Source organism: Nannobrachium achirus (genome assembly GCF_963921795.1).
Source record: "Nannobrachium achirus genome assembly, chromosome: 3".
Taxonomy (NCBI): domain Eukaryota; kingdom Metazoa; phylum Chordata; class Actinopteri; order Myctophiformes; family Myctophidae; genus Nannobrachium; species Nannobrachium achirus.
The window spans coordinates 2394241-2412399 of NC_137812.1; the positions used below are offsets into that span (position 1 = coordinate 2394241).

The 18159-nt window shown below is 41.9% G+C and overlaps 1 protein-coding gene across 5 annotated transcripts in view; it reads right to left on the reverse strand.

Annotated features, from left to right (window-relative positions):
• Nucleotides 1–5730: 5730 nt before the first annotated feature.
• LOC308281043 (uncharacterized protein) overlaps nucleotides 5731–18159 on the reverse strand; it is an 81278-nt gene continuing 68849 nt past the window's right edge. For all 5 annotated transcript variants that reach the window (XM_080721107.1, XM_080721106.1, XM_080721105.1 and 2 more), the window contains 8 exons: nucleotides 17404–17602; nucleotides 16006–16148; nucleotides 12750–12999; nucleotides 12519–12583; nucleotides 10900–10950; nucleotides 9905–9928; nucleotides 8075–8107; nucleotides 5731–7652 (listed from right to left, as the gene is read on the reverse strand). In XM_080721107.1, the coding sequence (XP_080577233.1) occupies nucleotides 7393–7652; nucleotides 8075–8107; nucleotides 9905–9928; nucleotides 10900–10950; nucleotides 12519–12583; nucleotides 12750–12999; nucleotides 16006–16148; nucleotides 17404–17602 (1025 nt within the window). In that variant the 3' untranslated portion in view covers nucleotides 5731–7392. The remainder of the gene's footprint in view (nucleotides 7653–8074; nucleotides 8108–9904; nucleotides 9929–10899; nucleotides 10951–12518; nucleotides 12584–12749; nucleotides 13000–16005; nucleotides 16149–17403; nucleotides 17603–18159) is intronic.

Below are 18159 nucleotides of genomic sequence, written 5' to 3' on the forward strand. Positions count from 1 at the left end.
GGCACAACATTTGAACGCTGTTTTCCCAAATTCAGTGGAGACATGTGGAGTCTCAAGGATCAAGAAGTCCTGAGAGCGCGTTTTTGATTGATTGATTGAAGACTTTATTAGAAGTTTGCATAGGAAAAGGTACAGTTTCATGACGGTACAGTTCACTGGTACAAGGTCTACTAAAAGGAGATCCATGAAAAGACTAAGCTTATTTCCACAGGAAACCATTTAAGTATCTCATATAACATTGAATGACAGACGAATAGAACACAGTACTATGCAGTAGATATGTAAAGAAAAAAAAAAGAAAAGAGAGAGAACAAAAGAAGAAAACAGTAAGTCTAAACAAACAGTAAGTATATACAAAGAAGGGGCAGGGGAGGGTAGGGTTGGGCTAGGTTAGTTTTTTTACCAGTTGCGAATGGCTGCTGCCTGTAAGTGGTTTTTCAGGGCAATTTTAAAGGATGCTAGTGATCCACACTCCTTTATGGCCTTCGGTAAGGCTTTCCACATTTTGGTGGTATAGCAGAAAAACGAGTTTGACCCTTTGTTGGTTTTGACTCTGGGTTGGAAGTGATCTGTAGTGCTCACTTTGCATGTATGTTTTAGAGGCAGAAGAATAATTTGCATAAAACTGCAATATTCAGTAGGGATGGGTATCGTCTGCGATACTTTTAATGGTATCGATTGCATGACGTTGATACTATCGGGTATCGGTTCATGTAAAAAACGAACGATACCTTGTTTCGATACTCTGGAACACACCCCTGGCCGGTCGCATCTGTAACAGTTGGGCTACTGAGAGTTTAATGACGCTTTAGTAGGCTACACTCGTTACTGTGGAAAATAGCCGACAATAGCCTATAATGTTTATTATTATGATGATTTTTCAACGTCACTATCCGCTCCACCACACTGAGTGATCAACATCATCGGCAGCAGCGTTTTTTTTTTTTTTTTTTTGGACCCGGACCTGTTTCAAAAGAATATGTGTGGACCTTCAAGATTTGTATTTGAGGACCCCTGATAAATACATTCACACTTCAATTATTTACCAAAAATATGGTAAAGATTTTGACATACTGTGATGGATAGGTGGCTGACGATCTGTGGACCAGATGAGTTATGGGAGCCCGTGGCCTAATGCATACCAAAACTGGGGGTCCTTGAAAACGTTTGAGAACCACTACATTAAAGCGTGGCTCTTAGGATCACCAGTGAAATTACGTCATCGGAAAAACAAAGCTCCATCCGCTTCCTGTTTATCTTTTTCACAGAATAATTGTCCACGTCTCCCCCTTCCGTGTCTCGCTATGTGTCTCAGCTAAACAGTGGAGTTTTCAATGGCCGATAACTATGGATTGCAATGGCCAAATGATTTTTTTTTGTTGCTGGCAATTGTTAGTAGTTTGGTTAAATAGGCTTGGCAGTGAATCTCCTCCTGGAAATGGCATGCTGAAATAGAAGCTATTGTTCTTGCATTGATACGAGAAAAGAAATCTGCAAATGACCAAACATTCCCATTTCCGCTGGCAATTAGTGGTAGGCTACTCACACAGTGAGTGAGTAGACGGAAATAGTGTTGTATAATGATCATTAGTGAGGACCAGTATTGAAGGTAAGGTAATTTTATTTAATTCAAATAATAACAAAATGGGTCTGTGTTCCCGGGTTCTTCACTGATGACGTGTCCAAGTATCACCGTAAGGTCACATCTCTATCAGATCTGGCTCAGCCGGTGACCTCCAGGAAAGTCTGGATAACGGCCATGAAAAGAGTGATGACGGCTGAAGAGACAGCGTACAGCCCGGAGAGACGGCAACCGGGATAGGAAGGGTTAGCCCCCCGACCCCAAACATTGCTACGAAGAACCCTACAGAAAAATACCCCCAGGGATGCCCGAGAGGGCTGGGGGATGAGCATCCCAATTGGACAGATTTACTGGTAACGACCCAAGTAAATGGAAAAAAACGGATTACGAGTGCAGTCTGTATATGTGGCAAGGTCTGCAAAAACCCGACAGGTCTGAAGATCCACCAGACTAAGATGGCCTGCCTTGAGAAGGAACAAGTGAAGCGACGCTCAGGAACGACAGCTGACGCAACAGTCCTTGTTGTGCCGACTGCAGAACCTGGTCAGACGGAGGAGGAGCCGGGTCCGGAGTCCCCCCACAGTATCCGGAACCTCCAAGCAAAACAAGTCCCCCCTCCAAGCAGGAAATCTGAACATCGTCGGGAAAAGTGGCCTGTAGCCAACAGCAAGGAGTGGAACAAGCTGGATGAGGACGTAGACAAGAGCCTAGAAGCCATCTCGAAGGGCAATGCTGACCAGAAACTCCAAACCATGTGCTCCCTCATAATGAGCATAGGAGATGAGCATCACCTAAATATTGTCCAATGCGTGTTTGTATTCAAATGCATTCTCTTTGAATCGTTTTTACCGTGATATTAGACGGCAATTTATCTTTGACACAAATTGCATATATTTCTATAGGTATTTTATAGTAGCCTACAATATATTTTGGCATAAGGGATGTAATATTACAATTATTGTGATTGTGAATGCTAATCGTTCCCCTAATCCCCAACTCTTGACGCAAAGCTATAAAATAATATTCATGTGATACTCTAATCTCTACCACCATAACGTCAGATTTAAGTTATGGCATTTGGTAAATTATTTTGATACCAGTGACTTTGCAACAAACAGATTCCAGAATCCTAAATCAAGTCTCAAAATGCATTGATGTAATCGAATCTTTAAAAAAAAGAAAAAAAAGAAAAAAAGATTTTCCTCGTTCAGAGAGAATATGAATAGATATTTTGACAAAGTGATCAAATTAACTGAATAGTTAATGCGCAAAATAATGCATAATGGTGCAACAATTATAAACATCATTATGTAATTTCATATAGCACAAGTTTTTGAACAGATTAAAGGAGTATTTCCCCCCAAAAATTACTTATATTCCTAAAGCCAGCCATACATTACACGATAATCGGGCCCGACTGAATCAGAATTAAACACTACAGGATCATTTTTTCAGATTATCTGACCAGATAATCTAAACGGGCTCACACACCGTTTTGAACAGCCGGGCGCTCCGCACGCTACAGGACGCTCGCTTCTCACAGTGCCTGATTTATGATTAGTCGTATGACGGTGTAGCGCACACAGAACATATAGATCTCCAAGACCAAACTGTGTCCCTTCCGTGCCAGGTCGTAGGCTTATAGATCAGGGGAGAGCCCCCGTAAATCAGGATAGGCGTGTACTTCTTTGATGTGATGTGCTGGACTGCTGGTCGGTGGTCACAGCCTGTGACTGACTGCAGACAGTGGCTGGTAGCGTTATTTCTTCTGTTTGTTTTTTGGATCGCGTTACCGTTGAGTTTTAATTTAAATCCCAGTCATTCATGATACAACCTAAAATGGACGGACGGACGCTATGAAAAGTGTGTCTGTGTGTGTGTGTGACTGTGCGTGCGCGCGCGCGCGCACGTGTGTGTGTGTGTGTGTGTGTGTGTGTGTGTGTGTGTGTGTGAGTGAGTGAGAGGCAGAGGGAGAGGTGAAGAGAAAAAAAGAGATGGATCTGTCACTCAGTCAGATGTATGCTCAGAGACTTGCGTCTATCAGCGGCTGCTGTACCTATTTTCTCTCAGTCCCCTGCTGCTGTTCCAGTCTTCCAGACCAGTACTGATCCAGGAAAATATCAAACATTTTTGAAAAGAGTCGGGCTACCCCCGATCGTCCTCCGAGCCACTCGGCTGGGCTCCGAGTGGATCTGTGAGACCTCACGCTAGACGACATTCATGCCCGCTAGTCTGGCCCGTTTCAGTCGGAGGCAGCCCGATTGTCGGGAAGGTAATTAAATAGCCCGATTATCGGTTAGTGTAGGGCCGCCTTAAGACAATAATTTCATTATAATAAATGTACCCCCATTGATTCCGGATGGAGACCCAAATGCAATGCAATAAAAATATATATATATCTTGAACTCAAGTCTCCATTGGGTGAGTAATCTATAGAAAAAAAGTAATTTGGGCATGAACTACTCCTTGAAAAGATGACAAGTATGGCATATTTTTACAGGTCATTTGTTCGACTCAGGGATCTTTAAACATAAAGGCTTTCTTGGCAATTAATGTGGAAACTGCAGGAACAGAGCTTGGACGAAGTACTCCATTTTAATGTGTCAATTTAAAACAAATATATCATATCTGACTTTGATGAGCTGAGAGGTTACAAAAACAATTCTGCATCATCCATCTTCCTCTTCGTAATCACTGAGTGGAAAGTGGGATGAATCCATCCTGCCCACCCCAATGACTGTTATAACACAAATAGTTATTATTATAATAATAATAATAACAATTTGCTTTTTTAAAAGTCTTTCTCACAACATGGGTCCCATGATGACTTAGGTGTTGGGTCACAAATAAGCCACCGTTTGGAGAACACAAGACTATACACAGAAAGCCCACAGTAATAATATTAAACAGTGTGTTCTCTATACCAGGGGTCTTCAACGTTTTCAGGCCGGGGACCCCCAAACTGATGGGGAGATGGAGCAGGGACCCCCTACCACCTCGTAGGGGTCGGCGCTACAGTACGACATTTTTTATTTTAAAAATGTACAAGTTACAGCGAGCAGGGTGGGCCGTACCACTACCATTTCTAAACTACTTATTAACTGAGAACCAATGTCAATAATATCAACAATCTGTCAATTGCATAGTAATCATGTATTCAAGCTATTCAAAATGGATAGAATCATGATATATTAAAGCAATAAGCCACAAGAGGCGAGTGGTTACCGGGGCAGTATACACCGGCTGAGAGGCGTTGGTAAACACGAGGCGCAGCCGAGTGTTTCCGATCACAATATTGCAACATGAATATCATAGCATTGCATTATTTAAAGAAAAAAGTACACTTCTCCGCCACCAGGAAGAGACATATCCTTGCGTTTACCAGCAGGAACGGGACTTACGGAAGCCAGTGTATGTTTACAAAGTCACGTCATTCTTTTTGCAAAAAACAAATAGGGAAACAACACTTGTGTTAGATCAGTCTCATGTTAAGAACCATATTCGATCCATAAACATGTTTATTTTCATCCAGATTTAGCTGCTATGTATCACATAAAAAACGCTAGCATAGCAACCTAAGCTAAACAGCCGAGTGGTGCCTGGAGAATAGAGGGCGCTTGTTGCCTTTACAAGCCCCGCCCGGAGCCATTCAGTCACTGTCCTATGCATGCGGGCGGTGCTTAGAAGCACCCGCACGGCAGGATTTGAGAGGAAATCAAACGCTCGCTTCTCTAGTTCAGCCTCACGGCACAGTGGAAAGAAATAACGCACCTGGCTTTGATATAAACTGATTCAAGGTATGGGTTACAGTCTCAGGTATACCATGGCACCCAGCCAATCAGAATCAAGGAATGGAACTAGCCGTTTTAGAAATATATATATATATATATATATATATATATATATATATATATATATATTTTTTTTTTTTTTTTTTTTTTTTTAAACAATAATTTTGCGGACCCCCTGCAGTACCTCCGCGGACCCCCCCTGTTGAAGACCCCTGCTCTATACAGTAATGACCAGTGGGTTTCTGTTCCGAAGGAATAGTCGTGACAAAAACACTTTAATAGGAAAAGACCTTTATTTATAACATTTGTCATACAAAGCACCAAAAACCCTCATGAGTTATTGAGGGGTGGTGTATTCATAAACAAGTCATAGGCCAACATAGCATAAATGATATAATATTCCCTCCAAAGCATTCCTATAACAAATAATTTTAACAGTTTTTAAATGTTTTTGCTAATAAAAGTAGAAGATAATATGACCTTTCCATTTAAAATGGTATTATTGTATCATTTTGACTGATTGCTGTGCTGACAAAAACATCATTGACACAAGCTATTAGCAATCACACAGATTACAGGAAAAAATGGAATGACAGAAATCCATTCAGAATTACAGTACATGTATATTATCTTACAAGACCAGGGATGTACATGTGTGCATACGTTGTAATGTACTGTATTTTATAACACCGTTCTTATGGTGTATTGATCACAGTGATTGGATGTACAGTATGAGGTTAAAGATTACAATTATTATTTAAAAAACACATTATATCGGATCATGAGAAACGTGTTGCGTCGGTTTTCATTCTCTAGAACCTTCTTGGTGTGCAGTAACTCACTGATTTCATTCATTGAAGCATAATGGCTTCTCAAACATTTAGCGTCCTCGCGGTTGTGTTTTAATTCTACTGAGTGTCGTTATTGAAATATCTTTTATTTTTTAAGCTTAAAATGCTGAAGAAAGCCCAAAACCTCCACGAGGAGGAAATGGAAGACATGAAAATTAGAAGAATACAAAAATAAAAATTAATCTCTTAAAGTTCCATCACTTTAAAAAAAGTAAAAGGGCACATAATTATAATGACAACTGCAGAACTCCACCACAGGGCATAAACATTAAAAACTAGCCTCCGTAACTGTGAAATGAATCACATTTGAGCAATATGGAGCTTTCTCTCTCTGTTGATGGTAATATCTAGACATTAACAAGCATTCATCATTGCAGCTCTCTGCTGTGCAACCTAGTGTCTATCACATTGTTTCATGGGGTTAACAACATTTAATTTCATTTTTTATTTAGACGGGACAATGCATATTAATGAACATTACACGAAGCAATGTAAATACCGGATTTAGCAAGATGCAAATTTTCGTCCGTAGTCCCCAACATCAAACATCAACAACAAGGCACAATAAGTATGCAAATACAAAATACATTTTGAAAACAGAAGAAAATAAATAAGAAAAGTAGAATAGAAAAGGTTTCAAACTAATTCTAGGGTAGACCTACTCTATTGTGGAACGACATGTGACTGGTTACTCTTCAACCACTGTTTCAATATGACCTTTAAAAGATGAGAAAGTGGGGAATGGGGATCTCCCTTAATGTGACAGCTCGTTCCAATATTGACCACCTTTAATGGACAGGACATTTTGACTGAAGGCAGACTTTCTGCCACTGACCTCACATGGCCCTGGTGAAGGCCACTTGGCCAAAAAGGGTTTGCATTTTCTTTTCTTTCTTTTCCTACTTTTCTTTCCTTCTTTTCCAACCGAGAATAGCCTTGGACACACCAATACCACCTCAACCTCAGTAAAGTGGACAAGTTTTTCCCTTACCAAGACCACCTTGGGTACACAAACAAACAAACTCACACGATAGAGCACAGCAATCCCTAGCATTTTTAACAACATGGTGGTGTTCAAGCCATAGTCATGACAAGCCAAGTCCACTGTAATCAAAATAATTGTATGAAATATCAGAAAATAATCCGAAGCCAGAAGATACTTTTTGTGTCAGATCAGCTCATCAAGAAGATCTTTTTCATATTGTTTAAGACCTTTGTAAAAAATGGTTTTGGCTTTTGGCACACGGTGACCATCGTTCAGGAGTTCATAGACTTCCCTCACCTGGTCCACAGTTTTGGGCTTAGTCATCACATCATTTTTTTCTGTATCTGTGATCACCTTCTTATCAAGGAGGTGATCCAGGATGGGTTTGACGTTGGTCACTCTCTTGATCAGGGAATTTCGTCTTTTGTCAACAAAGGAATCCGCTGAAGAGGAGGGAAATGAAAATGAGTTGTGGGTGAGACTCTGTGGGTGACACAAACCATGTTTCGGAACATTCTGGTATAAAATATTGACTTATATTGAATATTTATATTAAACCTTCAACTGTAAAATTATTATTTTAAAATACGCCTTGTATTACATTCTAAAAACCATAGTCTCAAGGGGGGTGTGTCCAAAACACATTCATTGCGCAGTTAGCACCACAAACGCTTTGAGCATGTTATACTTTTTCTTCATTTTTTTCCCACCCACAGCCACTTAAAAAAAAAAAAAAAAAAGAATTGTGGTGTTTCAGATAAGTGTTTATAGTAAAATTCAACCTCTATGTAAATCAGGTATTTCTGAATGTACTTGTGTGTAAATGCAGCCACTGTAAAAAATGTATTGTGTGTGAATTGCTCACCTCTGATGATATTATTCAAACTCTGCATTGAACCTATTGTGGAGAAGAACAAAGTCATGTGAGAAAATGTCACGCACGCACGCACGCACGCACGCACGCACGCACGCACGCACACACACACACACACACACACACACACACACACACACACACACACCAATGGTTTGGCAACATCATTGACGTTCAATTGACATGTAACACCTCAATGTCTATAGCTGACCTGTTGTGACGTCATCACATTGTTGACCCATATTTGGCAATGCCCATATAAGGACACTCCATATATGGCCAATACAGAATTAATTTACAAATGTCTCAATGTCTATAGCTGACCTGCCCTTATATGGAGATCCCTGATGTCATGGAATGAATGCTTATAGGACCCGTTTTGACCATGCGTTTGCCTGTGTGCATTTATGCCCATATATGGAGACATCTGTATCTGTCTGCGTACATTTTATGCCCATATATGGAGAGCTCTGTATCTGTCTGTCTGTGTCCCTTTATGCCCATTATGGAGATCTCTGTAACAGCCTGTGCCTCTGACTGTGTCCCTTTTGTGCCCATGAGTCAGCCCATATGGCGTACGTGATGTTACGTAGATGTTAGATGTAGTCCTTTTTCCAGGTATAGCTATCTCTCGTAAACCAATATTTGCCATTGTCAGGCATTGTTGTACTGTCTTATAAGCTTCACAAATTTCTGATCAAGGAAAAAGTCCATAATAGCTTGTGGAGGCTTTGGTGGGATCGGGAGTCATATGTAGGTCAATCTTCCCGGAGTTGCATCAGAAACCCTTTCTCTCCTCTTTCCATACAAAGTCAAACCTGCAAATTAATTCTGTCCTTGTCCCTTTTATACCCATATATGGAGATCCCTGATACCCATATATGGAGATCCATTATGGAGAACACTGACAGGCATCAGTAGGACCAAGTCCATGCGTGTCAGTGTGATGTCAGTGTGGTGTAAAACAGATATGTGCCCATATATGGAGATCTCTGTATCTCTGTCCTTGGCCCCTTTTATGGGCATATTGGTTGGATCTGGTTCTACTGATTTTTTGTTTGTTTGTTTTGTACAACTGTACATCATGCAAGTACAGTAACGGCAGGGGAGTAGCTAAGAATGTAGGCAAAGATCTGAGCTATCCGTGTGCGAAAGTTGGAGTCTGTAGAACCAACCATGTGCTGTGAGACCTCTTTCATGCGATTCGGGGTCCATCGGCCTTGGCTTCAATTAGTAGTTGGGATATCAAAATGGGTCTATGTTCTGATAGTACTAGTTAAGTGTTTGTTTGGACTTCAGCCTTATCCCCTGTGAGGAGAAAAGGGCAGTACAAAAAACTGTTGGGTGACAAGTTTTCCTCCAATCAGGATAGAGTGGGGCTAACTCCTACCATGGTCTTGTGGGGGCGGCGGGCGGGCCTTATGCACACCAATCCCTGTGCCCACTTGATCATGATTGGAGGAAGCCCCCCGCCTGTCACCTGCATGAAAACTTAAAGCTGAAACTTAAATGAAATCACTTATCCTACCTTTAATCCCATAATTTGGAATGCCCATATATGGACATATTGTGTGAGTCTCATGTGGTCTATAACATATTGGCATCTATGATGTCAGATGTCAGTCATATCCATATTTGGGAAAATATGTCCAACTTAAAGAACCAACCGTGCAAATTCCGTCCTGCCTTTCGCCCTTAGGGTGTCTTACTAGTTATTAAATATCTCTGAATTTGTGCGTGCGAGCGAGTGTTCATGTGTGTGTGCAGTGTGTGTGTGTGAACGCAACCACTTTCAACAACTGATCAAGTGAGAATGCTCACCTTTCCATTGCTTCAGTTTGGTACCTGGTTGTGGAGAAGAACAGTCATGTGATAGAATGTCATGTCAAGCATGTACCGGTACATCCACTCTAGTGTACAGCTATAAGCATAAAAATAAAGAATTTAAAGAGGTGGTGCCATGATTCCCCCCCCCCCCCCTCTAAAACCTGATTATCAGGTATTATGATTATACTAGGAGGAAGATGTTTTCCAAAAAAGTATACAGAAAGAGTTAAAATTAGGTTTTTATGTGGCCACACCCCCAGTTCATTAAGTATGCATGGATGTCATGGTGGGTGGTGACCCAGCTGAAGTTTGCCACACCCCACAGTGTTGGGTGAATGGTAATTAGGGGAGGAGTTGATACTGTGACATACTTAGTATCTGTGTTTTTTAACTGACGCTTTTGACCACAAGGTGGCAGCCTCCAAGAGAAAACAAACAAATACCTAAGAGAATACATACTTTCTCATGAAAACCACACCAGGGGGTCTAATGAAGTACTTTCAACCTCATAGACACATGAAAAACAGAAAAAGTACAAAACTATGGCACCACCTCTTTAACAGAGCTGCAGGCAGTGCATCAGCAGTGTGCGTGTGTGTGTGTGTGTGTGTGTGTGTGTGTGTGTGTGTGTGTGTGTGTGTGTGTGTGTGTGTGTGTGTGTGTGTGTGCGAGAGAGAGAGACAGAGAGAGAGGAGGGGTAGAAGGCAGCGGAGCAGCGCTGATGTTTATTGCAACTTTCTCGTCCTTCACTCTCCACTTGCTTGTAGCAGTAGAGCACAACACTGTTGATTTTACCCGTGCCGCGTGCGCACACAGCACGTGGTGATATCGGCGCGAGTACACATGGTACTCGCCGATACCGATATGATCAAATAAGGCTATATCAGAGCCTTCTCCGATGCCAGTATCGCTATCGTAACAACACTAATCTCTACACCCCAGCAATCTCTCTTCCACTGTTAACAATAAAGAAATGCAGAAACAATTACCTTTCAATTTCTCAATGGCGCTCCGAGATGGTTTGTTTTCATCCTCAGGATCTGCAGAGGAAAACAAATAGGCAGATCTTAAGGTGACTCTCCACCAAACAAACTACTTCAAACTACAACAGACTAGCAGTCTGTGGCAAAAGTTGGCATTTAGTTGGCACAATCTAGTCGCCCGAAAACATTGTTTTGCGCATATAAATATAGTCCTAAGGTAGGTGAAGGCGGCTCCCACAAAACTGTGAAAAGTGATGGCTCATCACTAAACCATAGTTTTGGGGGTCCGTTTTTAGCCCAAGTGTTTTTAGCCCAAATGCTTGCAATGGATTCAGAATCATAAAAAAACCCTAGTTTGACCACTCACATGCTACTTAAAGCATTTTATTTTTGTGTGTTTTATCTTGTATAGTTAATTTAATGGGACCCCAACTTTCAGCAGCTGTAACGGATTCTCCTAGGGAAAGAGAATTTCAGTCTTTGTGAGATGAACACATTGGTGAAGACATTTTTGGTAAGGAATTTATTACAGGATATGGCACTATTTCTGAAGATATCCCCGACTAATATTCATAGTTGTGGGTTGCTTTTCTTTAGGCTTGTTTCTGAAGTGTAGTTGCTTATTTGAAAGAGCTGATGGAGGGGACACGGTGGTGCAGTTGGTAGCGCTGTGGGTGCTAGGGGCATGTTCTCTCCTATGCGTCATCAGTGCTGGTCTGGGCCAAGATGCCAGGGCCGAATTTATGTCCCAGTCTGGCCCTGTATCTAGTTAAAAAGTACGACGAGCAAATTATCTCGTTTGCTATGTTGTGTGATCCATGGCTAGAGGTCCACTCTACAGTGGAGTCTTTACCCCCCTCATTGCTACCACATGGATATCAGCGACGACGACTACCGGGGTCTGCAGTACTTCATCAACGGGTCCTGACCCGTCGGCACAATGCAGCTTGTCGGCATCGTGTCGGCAGAATACGTTTTCTGACTTATGCCGTGGCCGAGAGATGCCATTATCGGCGTGGTGGAGAGTTGGCTTTAAAGACCACCAGACCAATGTTTAATCAATTTATATATTTTCTTATTATCATTGTTAGGAGGTCATTGTAAAGAAATATCAGGTAGTTTTATCAATAGGTACTGATTACACACTTTCACTACATTCCTATGTTAATCAAAGTGTACTTAATTCAAGCAGAGCAACAGGATTGCAGTATACAGTATCATTGTTTTTTCCAGCTCAAGTCTATTCCTCTTTTCCTTCTGTTTTCTTTTTTCTTTTCTTTTTTTTTTTTTACTTCTATACAATAGACAATTATCATGTGAATGTTTAAATGGTGTAGAGCAGTGGTTCCCAGACCTTGTAGCTCAAACCCCCCCCCCCCCCCCCCCCCCAAAAAAAAATGTGATGTTTGCCTGGGACCCAAACTAGTGAAAATAGCTGATCTACGAGCACACAACGTAATATTCTTTTGAAAATGTTTTGAAATAATAATAATTAAAAACTAAATGTATGAAACAAAAAATAAAGGACCCACACAGACTCTCTCTCTCTCTCTCTCTCTCTCTCTCTCTCTCACACACACACACACACACACACACACACACACACACACACAGTGGTTGGATACCTTCAGACTGTTGACGCTGCAACTTGGAGCCCTGATCTTGGTCCAGGTCCTGCAGAGGTGGATGCCTGGTACAAACAAAGGGTGTTACAGCTTAATTTGCTTAATGCTTGGGGTGTGTGTGTGTGTGTGCGTGCGTGCGTGTGTGCGTGTGTGCGTACGTGCGTGCGTGCGTGTGCAACTGTGCATGTGTGCTGCAATGTTTGAGCTAAAGTTAATTCAAAAGACAATTACTTCAGATCATCAAGAAGATCATGCTCTTTTTCCTGGAGACCTCTGTAGAAAATGTCTTTGGCTTCTCTGGACTCCAGCAGTGTATAGAGTTCCTCCATCTTCTCCATAGGGGTGGGTTTAGACAACACATTTCTGTAGCCGTCATCGTCGATGGCATCCTCAGCAAGGAGCAGATCCAGGATGGGATTGATCACCTTCACTCTCTTAACCAGGCCATCCTTATATTGGGTCACAAAGTGACATGCTGGAGCTGGGGAATGACAATTATGTTGTGAATGGAACATATTTAAACATTCCAGTGTTGTACCCGAACGCGTTCAATGAACGATCGTTCATGAACACGTTCATATTTTGGGCGAACGTGAACTGAACGTGCTTTGTTTTCGCTTGATGAACGCTATTGTCGAATGCGTTCATTCTGACGCCCGTGAACGGCGTTCGTCGGCGTTCGTTGGCCATTCATGCGCCGGTCGGCGCCTCCGCGGTCATCTGTCCTCTCGTCTCTCTTTTCATTCACATACTCCAATAGCACGCACTGCATGCAGCTCCTCGCGAACATTGATATGCGGTGCTGTCTGCAGCTGGGTGCTTCATCACATGAAGCACTGTGAATCTCCTCCTCGTTACGTCTCGCAGTCGCAACTCGCAAGTAAAGGCTGACTATAGTCAGCCTGTGAGCTAGCTGATCTGCAAGCTCACAACACGTCGCATCCACGAGACAACGTGAGCTTGTAGATCAGCTATTTTAACCAACGCGGTAACATTCTGTGCGCGAGGTTTAGAAACTTCTGCCTTCAGCCCTTCACAATAAGGGTGCAGGAAGACTGGGCACTGGGCACCTAAATATTGTGGGCACCTGTGTGTGGTTCTATATGGGCTGTGTCAATAATTTTGACAAATAATAGCTTGCAGCAACTTCTAAACATATATATATATATTTTTTAATAGCCAAAAGTATACAAATATTATGGTTAAAAAAAGAACTAAAACAATCCCTGGAATTAAACAATCCCAAATCACATTTTCTATAAATATACGGTAGATTACGTACATAAATGAGACACTTGTGATAGGGAGCAATGATGTGGTTCAATTTGCCCATAGGCTTGTGGATTCAGAGCTTTCTGCTGTTTCTGTAGCTATTTCTGTGTACTTCCGGTTTCTGTGTAGAAAAGAAATATTTGGCGCCACTCATTACATATTTGCTCAATCCATTCTAGGTCTGCGACGTGACACAGGCATATCTAATTAATATTAATGTTTGTTTTATATAGCTTTCTATCAGAGGGGAGTGGTTTCACTGTACTGTCAGAGAGCAGTCACTCCGTCAGCAGACCACTCGCACTTACACTGTGGTGTCTGTGTTATCTGGTTCTCTCTCACAAGTCGGACAGTTCTTTAGATTTTATGGTCGTTTCTTCGTATTTGGTGTTTTATCATATTAGTATTTTCAATGGTCGTTGACTCGCTCCGAGCCAAATCACCACCGTGTTTACATGCCGTGTCTGTGAGAGAACATTGCATGCTGTCCCTGACCGTGAGGCTGTTTCGACTCTGTGGTGGACAAAGTACTAAATTTTTTTACTTGAGTAAAAGTATCAATAATGCGATGTGGAAACACTCTGTTACAAGTAAACGTCCGGAATTACAAAATGTAAAAGTAAAAATAGCTGATCCGCGACGTGTTGTGAACTCGGCTATTTTCCGTGCGTGTGAACGTCGTGTGTGCATGCGCTGTCACCACACACACACACACACACACACAAACAAACACACACACACACACACAGAAAATAGCCGACAGTGCTACCAGCGTCCATCGCTCTGGTTGTCCCCATGGATAAGACAGCTCGACGTGCGGTAAACAGTCCACATGAGCACGGTTGGAGAAAGTTAAACCGTGGATAAAATCTCAGGGTGTTGTTTGTAAAAGATTTGCACATTTTACCGGTAAATATTCCATGGAGTTGCGGAATCTTTATAATTTTTACACCGGCAATGGCTAGTTTAAATTTTTGTTTACGAAATGCAGGCAGCAAGTGTGGAACAGCTTCCTTGTGGCTAGAGTATAATGATATGCACGCTCAACCCTGCCCCCTCCCCCCACAACAACAGATAACCACGCCTACATTTTAGAGTTATTTTCATATTCTGAATTCTGATAAAATAAATAAAGAGGCAGGGTTTCACGTCCCTTTAAGGGTTTATCATTAAAAACGTGTGTGTGTGTGTGTGTGTGTGTGTGTGTGTGTGTGTGTGTGTGTGTGTGTGTGTGTGTGTGTGTGTGTGTGTGTGTGTGTGCGCGTGCGTGTGGGGGGTCCATTGAAAATTGGGATCTACTAATGTAGGCTACTGCCTGCTAGTTGTTGGTAAATAATATTCAGGAGGTAGAGTGACCGCTTGGGAAACAGAATGTTCCCTGTTGGAGTTAATTAATTGTTGAAGAGTCCTTGAGCAAGACTCTGAACGCCTACCGTAATTGCTCCCGATGAGCACGTTGGTCAAGGCACCAACATGGTTTCCTCCACCATCTGGGTGACAGAGCATGTGAGCGTAGTGGAGCGGATAGATATACCTCCAGGGGTCTGCGGTCTCGCTCCCCCCCACCATGCCTGTGGTAACGTGAGCCTGTTCAGCCTTCAATGTTACAAAAGACGCCATCTAAGGCGTGTGTTTTTCATTCAGCCAAATCAGTCTCTCTTGCATTTCAAATCGTATCCTTTGACTGGTTCATGGTGATGTATAACTTAACTGACAAAAGGTAGGCTATTTATTATAAACATACTTTGTGTGGATGATATAGATACATTTGACTTGAGTGAAATCTTGATAAAGGGATATCTGTCTCCTCTCCTCTCCTCTCCGCGGTGGCATGGGTCATGATGGGTGCACTGACTTCACTCTGCAGCGCAATTTGGAATCACACATGAGTTCTGGGCGGAGCCGTTTGTTTTTTGCCTTGGAAACATGTGGCGCGCGGCCCCAACAGGATCGGCTAGGAGCGGAGGAGGTCGGCGCTCCAAGGAGCGGAGGAAAATCCTCGCTCCAAAGCCACTCAGACCCATTTGAAAAGACGCTCGCCAAAAACGGCCAGCTCCGCTCGCGCTCCGCTCACATGCTCTGCTGGGTGAACATAAGTGCCTTGGATAAAAGTGCTATACAATCTAATCACACTGTTAGGGCTTATTTCTCAATAATGACCTGCTGATTATACCTTGCTTAACTTCTAAACATATCTGGCCTCTCTTCACCATACCTTCTGGAGTTGGTTCGTCTGGAGGCATGTCAGCGCTCTCCAGAGGGCTCTCTGGGAGCGGCTCGAGACTTTCAAGGTTTTGACGAGAGCTTTTGAAGAGCTTCTTGTCCAGCTCCTCCAGAGCTGTCCTACGAGGTGGATTCCTGGTACAAAGAGAGGATGTTAACGTCTCAGCTTCATTCTCTTAAAGGAGTAGTTCACCCCAAAATGATTTCTTTTTCTATCGATTACTCACCCATGGAGTTCAAGAATATGTTTTAGTTTTTGTTGCATTCCTAAGCCAATTTTGAGGAGACTCTTTGTAGGCCCATTGATTCTGGAATCAATGGGGTAAATTTATTAAAATGAAATTATTGGCTTAGGAATGCGAAAAAAAAAGAAAAAAAAAGAAAATAAATTGACCGATAGAAAAAAAGTATTTTTGGGGGTGAACTACTCCTTTAAGGTGTCACAGGCCTAATAACCCCTAGATGACCACTATGCTAAACCAAATGTTATGTTATACCAAATCTTTATAGGTCAAGTTTATTCTCCTAAAAAAAATAAAAAAAATACCAACAGTACAAAGGCAAGGCCCTTAGCCAATGAGGAGCAGTGTTCTTGGTGACATCACCACCAACAAGTGTGACCTGATATAAATAACAAAACGTGGGCTCGAGACCAGTATCTTATATCAGTATGTTATACCAAAACTTTATAGACCAAGGTTATTCTCCTCAAAAGAATTACCGACTGTACAAAGGTAGGGCCCTTAGCCAATGAGGAGCAGCCAAATACGTATGTGCCCATACATGGTGTTCCATGCGAGCCCACAATGTTTTGTAGGAACAGTATTTCTAGTTTTATACCGGTAGTTTTTTAATTTTAAAGGTGATACACCATGAAATTTCACTTTTCCTATTTTAAAACCTTTTTTTGGGGTCCCACTAGCACCTTCTATCCTCACAAAGTCCCATTTCTGACCGTTGTGTCTTTCTCTGGTTTTGAGAAGGCGAAGGTTAAAAGTATCCCACAGGTTCTCAAAACAGGCTATCCAGATTTGCTGCCGATGATGTCATCATCGGCCGTTTTTGAAGAAAAACTAAAAAAAATGCTCTGAGAGCCATTCAAAAATGAGAGAGCCTCTCTATTCAGGAGTGGTAATTTAGCCTCAAACCTTTTGAAAAAAGTTTTTGGGACATAAACAATATGACATAATTACTTTTTAAATGCATGGTGTATCACCTTTAAGAATACAGTTTTACGAATTAGGGATAGACTGGAATTAAAGTGGTGTTTTTGGAAATAGAAAGAGAAGATAATTGAGAATGACACATGACAACACTGAAAGCATTGTGGTCTGAAAGGTACATGCTCTTGTACTATAATGTTTGAGCTAAAACTTAAAAAGAAAATTACTTCTGATTGTCGCTAACAAACTTCTTTTGATACTTAAGAACTTTGTAGAAAATGTCTTCGGGTAATCTGGAATGCAGGAATTCATAGAGTTCTCTCATCTTCTGCACAGTGATCTCCTCAGTAAAAAGCAGATCCAGGAAAGAATTGACCATCTTCTCTCTTCTATTCGGATCAAGCCGGATGTCAACGTGACTTGGCTCTGTGGGTGAAACATATTGAAACACGTTTCTGGACAAAAGGGGGCCTAATTTACTGTTATGTTACTTATTAGTGTCCACAATAAGTATTTATTTTGGTTGAAGCTTTCAGAAAGGACTCTGCAACTCCCTGGGTGACTATGTTCGCTTGGACAATGGCTTCCATCCAACCACTACCTTTTAGCCAGTCCCCCAGTATCTTGAGAGCTCCCATCTCAATATGCAGTCCACCTAAGACAATCACAAAATGATCTTCTCCATTTTAAAGGGGCCAAATCCACTGTATTTGTTTGGCTAAGTTGTGCAGAGGTTGGTCCATAGTCACAACAGGTACTGTGCTTGTCCTGGATGTACCCTCTGTACTGCTTGATTGATGACATTCATTGCATTGTGAATCATGACCAATGATTTTGAGTCATCAGGGAATAGGGGAAGGAGAGCTGAGATGGCAGGGGTGAGTTCCTTTCCTATCACCTGCACTAATTATTTGCCAGGATTCGCTCATGACCATCAATTTGGACATGACCTGGACTTGCTTCATGAAGGGATTCAGCAGATG